Source organism: Trichomycterus rosablanca, chromosome 5 (assembly GCF_030014385.1).
Source record: "Trichomycterus rosablanca isolate fTriRos1 chromosome 5, fTriRos1.hap1, whole genome shotgun sequence".
In the NCBI taxonomy this organism is placed as follows: Eukaryota; Metazoa; Chordata; class Actinopteri; order Siluriformes; family Trichomycteridae; genus Trichomycterus; species Trichomycterus rosablanca.
Genome location: NC_085992.1, coordinates 8,381,619 through 8,395,139, shown reverse-complemented (window position 1 = coordinate 8,395,139; position 13,521 = coordinate 8,381,619). Strand labels below are relative to the sequence as shown.

General features: G+C 40.8%; 1 protein-coding gene across 1 annotated transcript in view; it reads right to left on the bottom strand.

Moving 5' to 3' along the window:
• The window catches only part of myofl (myoferlin like), a 42,342-nt gene extending 29,718 nt beyond the window's left edge, over nt 1-12,624 (bottom strand). The window contains exons 1-3 of the mRNA XM_062994816.1: nt 12,478-12,624; nt 11,976-12,031; nt 9,844-9,935 (exon numbers count right to left, since the gene is read on the bottom strand). Coding sequence (XP_062850886.1) covers nt 9,844-9,935; nt 11,976-12,031; nt 12,478-12,565 — 236 coding nt within the window. The 5' untranslated portion in view covers nt 12,566-12,624. The remainder of the gene's footprint in view (nt 1-9,843; nt 9,936-11,975; nt 12,032-12,477) is intronic.
• Nucleotides 12,625-13,521: the final 897 nt, after the last annotated feature.

The following is a 13,521-nucleotide window of genomic DNA, read 5'->3' as shown; positions in this document are numbered from 1 at the left end:
TTAGCATGTCAAATATCTGGATCTGAGTTGCCCGACTGGCAATGAGTGCTATGTCAAACAGGCAATGAGAACGCAAGATACGGGGTGAGGGGGAATGCAGGGGAGGAGTTGTAAAAAGGTGGGACAGGGGCATAATATAGTTTATATCAGAATACATCAGTACACACACAAGTTTTACAGTATTTCTGACCTTATCGTTCTCTACAAAACATAACATTAACGTTGCATTGCAAAAAAATATTTATTAACCTCTACCTCACTATAGAACAATCCATGCTGTTCCTATTTTTCCTACTTGATTTTACGCTGCACATCAGCGCACAAACTTTAATCGCTCGCTACTTGTTGACATGCATTTTTGGACGTGGTATCATTAAACCTTTGTCACTTCTCGTGTTTGTTTTCGTGACAGAAAGTACTTTGGGAGACCAGAGAAGCTCGCCTGCGATTCCACTTGGTGATAGATGGTGTAGTGTGAAACCCCCTATCGCTGATCAGTCGTGTAGTGTGAAAGCCACACCGACTTGAAAGACTCCCGATTACAAGAGATCCAGATGTGTAGTGTGAACTGTACAGCGACCTGACGACTTGGAAAATCGTGTAGTGTGAACTTGGTATAAGCCAACATTTTTTTGACCTTCCCATCAGGCGGGGGATATAGTTTCAGTTCTCGCTTCCTCATGCCCCACCTGTTTGCTTAATGCTGCGCAATAATAGAGATTTCTGAATTTCCCTTGTTTGCTTTTGCAATGCTAAGTGAATCACTGTGACACATCACTGACACGATCAAGTACAGGCTGCACTCAGACATGAGATTTCAACATGTTATTTTCACCACATTTATTACATCACATACTTTTATGGACATATGGATGAGAGATTTTAACCAGAAATGGTCTGCTGTTATGCTACATTGTTTGAGCACCCCTTCTTGCTATGTGAACAAGACAACCTAAATACCTGGATAAATCTCACACACACATACTCACACTAAACAGCCAAAAGTCTTGGGGCACTCATTTCAAAACCATGGGCATGACTGTCTTTACTGTTATGGAACAGCATTTCACAAGATGTTGGATGTATATCAGAGGGAATTTATACACATTCATTAAAAAGAGCATTTGTAAATTCAGGCACTGATACTCAATTGATGCACTATTTCATCCCAAAGGTAGTAGTGGGTTTGAGGTCAAGGCTCTATCTACTGGAGCTCCTTCCAACCAAACTTATTAAACTTTTACAGACCACGATTTGTGCACATAGCACAGAGGCATAGCTATGTTGGAAAAGGGAATTGACCTTTGCCACAATGCTTAAAGCGTAAAATTTATTTTATGTATTTGTTTTTATACACCTGCTTAATGCTGGGCAAACCTATAATAATAATAAGAAGAAGAAGAAGAAGAAGAAAAAGAAGAAGAAGAAGAAAATGATAAAAAAAGATAAGACTTTATTGATTGCCGTGTGGAAATTAACTTGTTACAGCAGTACAAGGGTGGTAAAAACAGAAAGGAAAAGTGAAACTAAGTGAAAAACCTTGAAATGATTAAAAAACGATACAGACTTAAGAGTTGCTAGACAAAATTGCATACACAGTGTGTAGTTATTTTACACTAAAGGGATCCAGTAGGCGCCCAGGTGGCACAGCAGGATATTCCACTAGCACACCAGCGCCGAGATTCTGAACTCCTTCGGTTCGAAACTCAACATTGCTACCGGTCGGCTGGGCGCCATCTAGCAGGCATAATTGGCATTGCCTGAAGCAGAGACTAACTGGCCACCGTGTCTGCGGGATGACCGGACTATGTGGGTGGGGTCTTCAAACGCTGTGCAAGGGCCCTGATTAGCATATAGAGGCACATGTGCAGAATGCATGAGAAGGGGTCCGCTAGGACTGCGCATGTGTCGAAGGAGGCGTGAGCAGCAATATACCCTCCTCGAGTGCAATTAGGGATCCCCAGCAGCAGAAGACAAACTGACTACACTAAAATTGGGAGGAAATGCATAAATAAATAGAAAAAAAATAATGATAAAAAAAATTAAGGGTTCCAGTAAAATCTTCCCTTTTAATAATAATAATAATTAATAATAATAATAATAATGGTGCACGGGTAGTACAACAGTCTATTACTCTAGATCCAGATTCGACTTTCACAGGGCTCTAGACTAACTTTTTGCACTGGTTGCACTGGTACGCCTAACTTTTTTTCTTAGGTGCACCAGCACAAAAGTTAGGTGCACCCAAATTTTCGACCACATCGCATTTAACACCGCAGTTTAACAGGTTCACTTTTTTTTTTTTATCGCTGTCCATATAAGCAATATTGACTTGTAAATAACTAACAATCTGGTCAATATAAAGTTCTTTATTTGAAGCACAATTCTACAAGAAAGGGGGGGGGGGGCACAGTGGCTAAGTGGGCAGTACTGTCATCTCACAGCAAGCACAGTTATCTCTTTTACTGTTATAATGAATGTTGCGGTTTTAAATAAACACCAGTCACTGGAAAAATTTTTGTGACTCGCTTATAGGGTTGCCAACTTTCAGAACTGAAAATAAGGAACATCCTGGGCTAGCGGGTTGGCAGAGGGCATAGGGTGGGGGGTGGGATGGCAGGTGTTTACCTGAGCGGGAGTGGGGGGTAGGCGGTTAAGGTTGCACCTATAAAAAATATAACGGGTCTTACACCGTCATAGGTAACAGTTTTTCTCAATAGTGCAAACAACATTTTTACATAATCCATCTGCACACTGACATGCAGCCCCGGTTCTGGACTGCGTTGCTTAGGGGGGCAGTGAGAAAAGTGCCCCCATAGCGCTGGCCCTGCTTGTGTTTCACCCTAAGCCGGATTCGAACTTAGGACGGAAAAATATGCGCGATGCGCTCTGCCCACTGCGCTACTCAAACAACGGTGTATTAAACAGGTTGTTATGCTGATATGCCTGCCCACACACGGCATTACTAAGACTAAAAGTGAACACTACTTAAAATAACAACCAAATGCTTTCTAATTACCACGGTAGCAGCAGTTTCCTTCTGTTTCATACATATCGGCCTGTCTCAGTCTAATCAGCAGCATTTCTCTCCCATTGATAAAAATACGGAACAAAGCGCGTCCTGTATTATTTCAATAGGAATGCGACGTTTAGTTTCCAAATAAGGAACGATTCCGTTTTTTACGGGACGGTTGGCAACCCTACTCGCTTACCTTATAAAGCTCAGGCTTAATTACACTGCTATTACCACAGAGTGGTAACCGAGCCAGACTCGTTCTGCCTGTGAAGTTAAATGTAATTATCTTTATGGAGTAATACGTATTTTTAATTATCAAAATTGCATCGTGTGTATAATGTGCACAACGTTAATTATTTTGACTTGTCGAGAGCTTTCGCAATGTTTTTGTGCGATTGGTGACGTCGGGGGGGAGGGGGGGCAGATGGTGTTTGCGGTCGGCACACAGAGCGGGGCGCATGTCCAAAAAGGTTGAAAACCCCTGTTTAGACCACGATATGGGCCTAATGTGTGTCTGTTGTTGAACCACAGGGGGACTTTCAGAGTCGCGGACACTTTTTTCCCCTCGAACGGCTGGTCGCACCGGTGCGACCTCAGAATTTTTTTATTCGCACCATTGAGAAATTAGGTCGCACATGTGACCAAATTGGTCGCACTCTATAGCCCTGTTTCAGCAGTACTTTTGCAATAGTCCTGCTCGCAAACCTGTCAAGAACAATAGCCTAGCAAACCTTACAATCCAGCCTCAGACTATCTGTGAACCAGTTTGCTATACTGTATTTACTAAAGTAATTTATAACCAGGTTGGTTTAAATCTTAGCCAGGAGACTGCTCACCGCCCTGGCTGAGAGTAAGATTATTTTAACTGCCAGTGCTTTCGCAATTTATGGCATTAAAGTTAGACATCATTGTACAATCTTGTATCAATGTAATCTCCACATATAGCAAAACAAGCTTTTACAGGTGGTAGTTTAGCAGCAGGTTTAGACAAAAACTAAACAACATAATTGTGCCTTGTTTTTGTGCTGGTAAGCAGGACAGAGAAGTCAGTCCAGGACCTACTGGAGCAGTGTGGGGGAGGCTTGGAAAAAGCAAGACTGTGAGTAATCAGAGTGAGCCACAGGCATGAGGTCCATGAGTTCCAGCCAGCATGACGTTTAACCACCAGGCTTTGAGGGAGGAGACGTAAACTTGAGTGCATTGAGGCACAGTTGTAAATGTTCTGTAGCCCTTTATTCAAAACTGAGGTCCATATACAGTACATTCACCATAACAGTATTGTAAGTCATTATTGTGATTATTTTGTTGGCAATGTCGGTTGCTATGCAGCAGGAGAGGGAAGAGAAGGAACCAATGGAATATCATGCAGAAAAAAAGGAAGCCAACAACTGATGAAAACCACAGTTTCCTACTGGTGTGGATATGATTTCACATGGTGCCATTTGTTGAGTTTTGAATGAAAAAAAAAAGAGTTCCTCTTTGCTCTATATCAGTTCTCTGATGACAGATGGCCGAAGTCTTCACATTTTACACTGACGAGCTAATACATTAGAACCAGCTGCCTAATATGCCTAATTTACCAAGACACAGACTCCTCAAGACATCTGGAGGTGTGCTGTGGTATATGGTACCTAAACATTACCCGCATGTTTTTTAAGTTCTGTACAATGTCTCTGGATCTTCCTACAGTGCATGCTGTCTACATGATCTCAGAGAAAACAGTTCTGATTCAACCCAGATGTGTGTCTCCAGTTATCTGATCCTTAACCAAGTCACTCAGTTCTTTATGCTGCCCATATCTGCTGGATCTACCACGTGTACTACAAGTAACTACCATCAGCCCAACATTTAATATATTCCTGACCGAGATATGCACAGTATGTTACATATATGCCTGTAAATTAGCCTAAGCATACTTTTTTTTAAATGCATTTTTCTCCCTTGATCTCCCAATTTTAGCGTGTCCAATTTTTTCCCAATTGTGTTATGCTTCCTCTCTACTGGTACTGACCCCCGCCCCTGATTCAGCACACATGAACAGTACCTGACTGCATCTTTTCACCTGCTTGAGGCGAGTTCTCATGCCAACCAGCCTTGTGCACGGAGAGCCACACCCTGATCAGCATTATTCCTCTACTCTGTGCAGACGCCATCAATCAGCCAGAATCAGTTATGAGAACCCTATCCGGCTCTCTACGATGAACAACAGCCAAACGTTGTTCATATAGCCGCCCAGCCCAGCCGGATGGCAGAATGATTTGATACAATGTATTTGAAATCCCAGCTCTGGTGTGCTAGCGTATTTTACCTCTGCGCCACCTGAGCGGCCACATTAAGCCTCTCCATGAACAGACTCCATCCACATCCACCATCAGAAGCATTAGTAGATATAAACAACAGGCAATACAGTAACATTTTCCATACAGAATTCTCATCATGTTAGCTTTCAGTCTGGAATTCCCTAATCATTAATCATAATTTAACATGTTCTTTAGGATAGCTCACAAAAAGGGAGGTTTGTTATTTTAAATCCAATCTCACTGCAGTGGAATGTAAGGAAAAAATCTTTGCCAGTCTTTATTTTACTGCACTGAAGTCTTGCTGATGACAATTTACATTTGTGGAACATTTTAATTTGTTTGGGGAATAAATGGAATTTAATCAGGTTTGTTATCATCCAAGCCATGAGTCACATCTCAGCAAAAAGGTCAAGATCTCTATGAAGACAGCAATAGTGACCAAAAACTTAAACCAAACACTAAAATACAAACCCCATTTTCAGAATAGTTATATAATAAAAAGCTGAAACTATGATTTGTTAACTCTTGTTAATCAGACAGGGGCGACGACGGACTGTGAGCAGCTCAAGTCTCGTATCAAGCAGGAATGGCAATAAATTCCATGCACTCATCAGTTCCCAAACCTTTAAAAGGTCTCATTAATAGAAAAGTTAATAAAACACAGGCATCAAATTCTAAATGTGTTTATACATGGATCAGCCATAACATTAAAACCACCTTCTTGTTTCCCAGACACTGTCCATTTTATCAGCTCCACTTACCATATAGAAGCACTTTGTAGTTCTACAATTACTGACTGTAGTCCGTCTGTTTCTCTGCATGCTTTGTTAGCCCCCTTTCATGCTGTTCTTCAATGGTCAGGACCCCCACAGGACCACCACAGAGCAGGTATTATTTAGGTGGTGGATCATTCTCAGCACTGCAGTGACACTGACATGGTGGTGGTGTGTTAGTGTGTGTTGTGCTGGTATGAGTGGATAAGACACAGCAGCGCTGATGGAGGTTTTAAACACCTCACTGTCACTGCTGGACTGAGAATAGTCCACCAACCAAAAATATGCAGGCAACAGTTCCCCATGGGCAGCATCCTGTGACCACTGATGAAGGTCCCAAGATGACCAACTCAAACAGCAGCAATAGATGAGCGATTATCTCTGACTTTACATCTACAAGGTGGACCAACTAGGTAGGAGTGTCTGATAGAGTGGACACGGTATTTAAAAACTCCAGCAGCGCTGCTGTGTCTGATCCACTCATACCAGCACAACACACACTAACACACCACCACCATGTCAGTGTCACTGCAGTGCTGAGAATGATCCACCACCTAAATAATACCTGCTCTGTAGTGCTCCTGTGGGGGTCCTGACCATTATCCAGTAAAAGGAGGTTAAAAAGTATGTAGAGAAACAGATGGACTACAGTCAGTAATTGTAGAACTACAAAGTGCTCCTATATGGTAAGTGGAGCTGATAAAAAGGACAGTGATTGTAGAAACTGTAAGGTTCTGTGGCGTCAGTGGTACTTACCACTCTTCCCTGATGTCACAGAGCCTTACAGAGCTCAGTAGAGGAAGGCCTTAAATAATAGGCCTTCCAATTAGGGCGAATCGCCTGCAGCTGTGGGCTGGCTTACTTAAGCCAGCTCTGCACAGCAGCGGGTGTCGCACCTTTTGTCTGCTTTTGTTTCTTTTGTTTGTTTTTTCAGTTCTCTGGTGGCAGCGCATCCACGCTTTTATAGGTCAGACGGTATCCCCTGGTGGCATGTGCCATTAGGGTGTGTAGACTGCAAGGTCGAGGTAACATCTTTATTTAGCCTATTGCTTTAGCGTGGTGCGACGCCGTGCAGCCCTCGTGCTGCTTTTTCTTTATTCGGTTAGCGTTAGCGGTGCTGCTAAACAGCAAGCGATATCGCTTGCAGCCGTATCCGCATTATCCTCTCATCTTAAGTGGTCATTTGGTTTCGTAACCGCTGGATGGCGAGGCCGTTAAGTGTTCGGCTCTCGCGCCAACATCCCCGGTTCGAATCCGCACTTCTGAGGCTGTCTAACTGATTTGTTCTGTTCTTTTCTTTTCAGATCGGCGAACTTCATTAGCTGCAACCTTCAGCGAAGCCACGCCGATCGCGTTCTTCCCGTAGCCCACCGCCGTGCGGGGGGCTATTGATGTCCGGGAGTTCTTAACTCCCGTGTCATATTGCTGTAGTGCCTTAGCGCTTTCAGCTTGGTGGGTCAGTAACTGCCTGATGGTGATGCCGTCAAGCGCTCGGCTATAACGCCATTACCCGGTTTACACCCACCGCTTTATTCTCAGCGATAGTGGGATTAGTAACTGCCTGATGGTGATGCCGTCAAGCGCTCGGCTATAACGCCATTACCCGGTTTACACCCACCGCTTTATTCTCAGCGATAGTGGGATTAGTAACTGCCTGATGGTGATGCCGTCAAGCGCTCGGCTATAACGCCATTACCCGGTTCATACCTACCGCTTTATTTTCAGCGTCTACACACACCCCCTCACCCGCGCTACGCTAGCGCGTTGGCAACACAACCGTCGTGCACTGGCGCGACCCGGGTTCGCGCCTTGCATTAATCTTTGTTTTCCTTTTTCAGTTTTCGTTGCCTGCATCGCCCAGCGGCCTCCAGCGGGGTTCATTATTGGTTTTGTTTTGTGTTTTGTGTTTAATTTTTCATTTAAAAAATAAAATTATTGTTTAAGTTAATCTCCGCACTTGAGTCCTTTCTCTCCCACGTGACAGAAACAAGGTGGTGGTTTTAATGTTATGGCTGATCAGTGTATTTACACAGTACGATGAAATCTATCAGTACAAACATTGGAAATCTTTCTTCTATTTTTATCAGTTAAATTAAGATTCAAGAGAACTAACAAACCATAGATTATTCTTTTTATTGTGTTTTACAAAACATCACAACTTCTCAGTAAAAATGTATTTCCTGCAACCAACTTCCACTAGAAAGCTTCATAATGTCTGAAGCAGTGTATCACAGAGAAATGCTCTACCTAAACAAGAGATTTAAAAAACGAGTCTTGACAAGCATTTTCACATTGCTTACCTTGTGCTGCAAGGCTACTCACTTTCCAAATACAACAAAGCAAACCTAAGAGAGTTTAGTCTACCAGCCCCTTAAAAATAGGAAAGAATGACTTATTTAAAAGCAAATTACTTTTTCAAGCACTGGTAATCTTTCACTCTAATCAGTACTACACCATTATTAATATTATACAGTGTTTGTGCACAGTGTAAAATAAAAAAACATATGGAGTAACCTGGTCACAGGAAAAGCATTGCAGGTTAAACCGAGCCTTTACTAAATACCTGAGTACCTGACAGTTGGGGAGCTTTTATCTGGAGTAAAACAGCAACGTGGGACATTGAATTGTGCCTGCTGTATTAAATTACCTCAGAGTGGATACTTCTCACATAGCACCACAAGTAGAGACGTGAAAGCTGGGTGGGGCAGTAATGGATGGCTGTGCAAATGGGCTCTTCTGCAATCTGCATTAACTAAACACCTTAAAAGGAATTTTACTGTAGTGTTGGGAAAATTCTTCTTCAAATACAGGTTAGCAACATAAAAATAGACTGGAAAATAAAAAATGCTCTTTATTCTGTGGATTTAATAAAACTGCCACACATAGTATTTGCCTGCAAAGTAGTGTTTGTTTTCATAAAATACATCCGGAAGTGTGTGGACATCTGACAACGAGCTTCTAAAAAACCATTTGCATTAATATGGAGTTGCTACTCTGCAGCCACAGCAGCCTGCTCGCTTCTAAAAAAAAATGCTTTCCCGAAGATTTTGAACTGTGTCTGTAGGAATTTGATCTTTTGGGGAGTTGGGCATGGCTACCAATTAATATTCTTATTTATCCCAAAGGTCTTTAATGGGCTCGAGGTCAGAGTCTAAAGATCCTCCACACCAAACCTGACATACCATGTCAATATAGATCTTGTGTGAACACGGGCACAGTCATGGTGGAACAGGAAAGGAACCTCCCTAAATTGTTTCCTCTGATTTAAAACACCTGTTAGCAATAAGTGTGGCTGAAAAACCTAAACTCAATGATTGGAACAAGCGTCCACATAGGTTTAACCATTACGTCCTAAACAGCACTGAAACTCTGACTGCTTGATGTTTAACTTTTGAAAAATGCAGGCTGTTTTAAACCATATTATTCAGCTATTCATCTGGAAATGTATCATTCAGTAACTACTGCACATTATTTAGTAACTACAGTCAATCTGTTCAAAAAGGTATGTAGTTACAAAACAGCAAAATGTATATCTGTCTCTACTCACAGGTCCAGAAAAGCTTTAAACAATATATGCAATGAAATGACAAAGATTTGACCTTCTGTTCACTACTACAGTGACCTGCAAGTCTCAAATGTGCCATAAACAGCTGCTGCCTGCTTCATTTACCACAATGTTAAAAATACTACATGCTCTACTGAAGCAATCTGAAGTGGTTATTTATTTAAATTATGATCTGTGTGAACTTCTTACTTGTCCTTGCCGATGGTCTCATAGTCTTTGACGACCACATCAATGAAGGAGGATGCATCCAAAGTTGAACCTTTTAAATCAAACTCGAGAACCTAAAATGAAGCAAAATCAAAAAATGCATTTAACAAGTAAAGTATTTACAAGGAATGCTGGAATTCTGTGGAGTTTGTCAAGGGACACATACCATGTTGGCACACAATGTTGGTGTACAGTTAGATACTTAAAATTCCATGAACTTTCATGCACTTTCATGCACTTTATTATTTTCACTCAAATTATGCACATTTGTTGATTATTACCTTCACTACCTTTACAGGGGCTGTAGAGTCTAGTGTATGGTGGGTGTAACTTATAAAACTATGAATAATAATGAATAATGTCCCAGTACCTAATAAAGTGCTTCTAAAGTCTAGGTTAATTCCCTTCTAGCCATTATGAACTAGAACAATTCTTGAGCTCAGAACTCTGCTTTATATTTTTGCTTATCTGCTTCATTTATTGACACTGCAGTGTTTAAAAATCTCAACAACACTGGTGCACCTGATACATTCAATTACTATGTTACTGTCATTGCAATCCTGAGAATGGTCCACCGTCCAAATAATATCTGATTACTGATGTTCGGACAGGCAGCAAACACTGAAGGCCAGGTCTGAAAGAGGGAATCATTTTCATGTCACTGTATCAGCCAGAATACAGAGAGTATAACTTGTTCCATCATACGTGTTTGAATCCGCTGTAAGAACCTAATGCTGATTGGTGTACAGAATGGCAGTTGGTTTCAGGAGTGTCACACGATGTGTGCTCCTCACCTAGTGAGCCTTTAAAGCAACAGGGATCGCCCGAGTAGTGGTATGTTGTGACAAGTATTACAAATTATCTGTAAATCGAGCCAGAGTAGCCTTTCTGTTGGTCTGTACAAGACAGCAAAGCTTTCATATCAATTGGCATCAATCTTTTCTTGGATTAGCTTGTCAATCCTCAGACCACTGTCGGTGGGTGCTCACCAGGGCTGTCTGTAAGCATCCCTTGTTAATTTTGGAGATACTTTAACCCATTGATCTGTCCATAATGATTTTGCCCTTGTCAAATTCAATTTGGCTCAAAATACAGATAATTTTAATACTTGTCACAACATACACTGCAAACTATTTTGTGTTTGTAGTTGGATGTATTTAACACATCTGTGCACTCTGGCAATTCCCTGTTGCTTTAAAGGTTCACTGGGCAGGGAGAACACATCCTGTCACATCCTGTCTCATCCTGTCTCGTGAAGCCGGCTGCCATTCTTTACACCAATCAGCGTTCTTACAGAGGATCCAAACACATATAATGGAATACGCTATACTCTCTGTATTCTTCTGCTGTAGTAGGAGTGGCTATTACAGTGACATGGAGGTGATTCCCCCTTTCAGACATGACCTATCAGATAATCAGATATTATTTGGATGATGGACCATTTTCAGAACTGCAATGACAGCAACATAGTACTTAAATGTTTCAGCTGCACCTAAAAATACAACACTATTGAAATAAAGAAGGAAATAATAGAGAAATATGAAAGTTATTGTTGTTTCTGGTAGATTCATTTTAGATAAAAAGAATGAAATTTATTATGGTGTATGGTATAGCACACGTACTGTGTGAAATGTGGTGTGTGTTTATGTACAGTACAGCAGTACTGTGTATTGTTGTTTATTATTGTTTATTACAGTAATGTCTATTCTATAATTTAAGATTTAAGGGAAAATATACTTGTATTTATAACAAAAAAGACCTTTTAAGACATTAGAGAGGTTAGGTAAGGGGGTGGTTTGGGAGGTCTGGCACGGATTAATTCTATTTACATTATTTCTTAAGGGGAAAATAGGTTTAACTAACGAACATTTTGACTTAAGAACAGCCCCTCGGAACCAATTAAATTCGTAAGTCAAGGGTCTACTGTACCATGTACATTTTGGGGGGTGGTTTGTATGTTCTAAAGGACACGCATACAGAGTTTCCTGGAGATTGATGGAAGAGGTAAAGATTTAATAAATATTAAAACAGTTAGTATTATATGATTCAGGAGAGTAGATTTACAGTAGTGTAAATAAACAGTAACTGGATGAGCATCAGTGTACAGTACTTACTTCATTCCAGACAGGATTTAACTCACTGGTAATGGCTTTGGTTTTCTTCTTTTCACCTGGAAGAGTTCAGGCAAATTAGCACAGACCAAAAATAGTTCATGGTTTACTCAAACTTACTTCATGGTTACACTTTTGTAGCATATTCTACACAAAGCACTGAGATTTATATAGAATTGTGTTTATAAAGCTCCTGAAAATGAGGCGTTTTTTCCAAACACTGAGGAGCCGGTTTTGTCCTTTTAAGGAAATTTGTTGTACTTCACAAAACAGGATTTTATATACAAACAATAGATGCATAAAAGAAAAGTAACAAAAAGAAAAGCTGAATATCTAATATTTAAAGTTTTACATGTTATAAAGACCCTTATTATAGGCATTTAAAACATTTAGAAGGAAAACAGCACTGGTTTAAGTGACTACAGTCTGTACAGAAAGTGACTCCACATACAGCATTTGTCCAACTCTATAGAACAATGTAAAACTCCATAAACTCCAAACTCACCTTTAAAAATGACCGTTGCGATGGGGTCCGGGATACCGAGGGTCTTTTTAGGAATTCCTTTAGCGGACTCGACCACCACTTTAAGCATGGTTCCGAATAAAAGACGAATCCGAACAGTAAAATGTTCTCTAGGCTACATGGAGTTGAGAGCTGCTGGCTGAAGTAGGAAGCGCTCGGTGCTGAAGCCGGACTGAGAGAGTGAGGAAGAGGAGGGAGAGGAGGGAGATGATGGAGCTCACGTTAGATTAAGCAATAGAATGAAATCTGGTATCCACCCTGTTTTATTAAGGCAATCAGTGCTGTACAGTCTGTATATGGAGTGCATGATGAACTACAGCTCAGGTGCGCTGAGAAATCAGTTAAACTGTCTAATATCATGCTGAGCTGACTTTTTTTTTTTTTAAATACACATGATATTAACATGAAGCATGTTAGTAATTAGGCTGTATTTATAATTGAGCAATGCATTTTATTTAACTGTTTATTTAAATATTGCGGCCACAGTGCAATTATTTTATCCGGAGCGTTATTTAACTTTGTAGTGATTTAGCGACATCTAGTGGCCATAAGAAAACATGCAATGCAGTGGAAAAACTGTTATGCTACCTTCAAGTCCTCCTCGGAGGTTCCTACTTACGAGTTCGGAGGTCGTAATTACGACATGATGTGCGTCCAAGTGGTTTTTGGTTGGGTAAAAATGGACGCCATGATAAAACTCCTTTTGTTTATGCTTTTATTATAACAAAGCATATTTATATGTAATGCGGCTTGTTAGCTAATCGATCGAATATACCAAAACAGGTGGATGAATGTACGTAAACAACACAAAAATATCTGTGCACAAAATATCTGCTCATGAGGCAACACTTTTTGGGTTTTTCTGATCAGCTTTGTTGCTATTCTTCATCAGAACAAGTGCACGTTGTGTACAAAATGTATACAAGCTTGAACTTTACATGTAACATGCAAAACTACCGCTAATAAGCTCAAAACTTTTAGCGTTTACTGTAGGGGCAGCATCCATACCAGCAGTCGCCATGACGT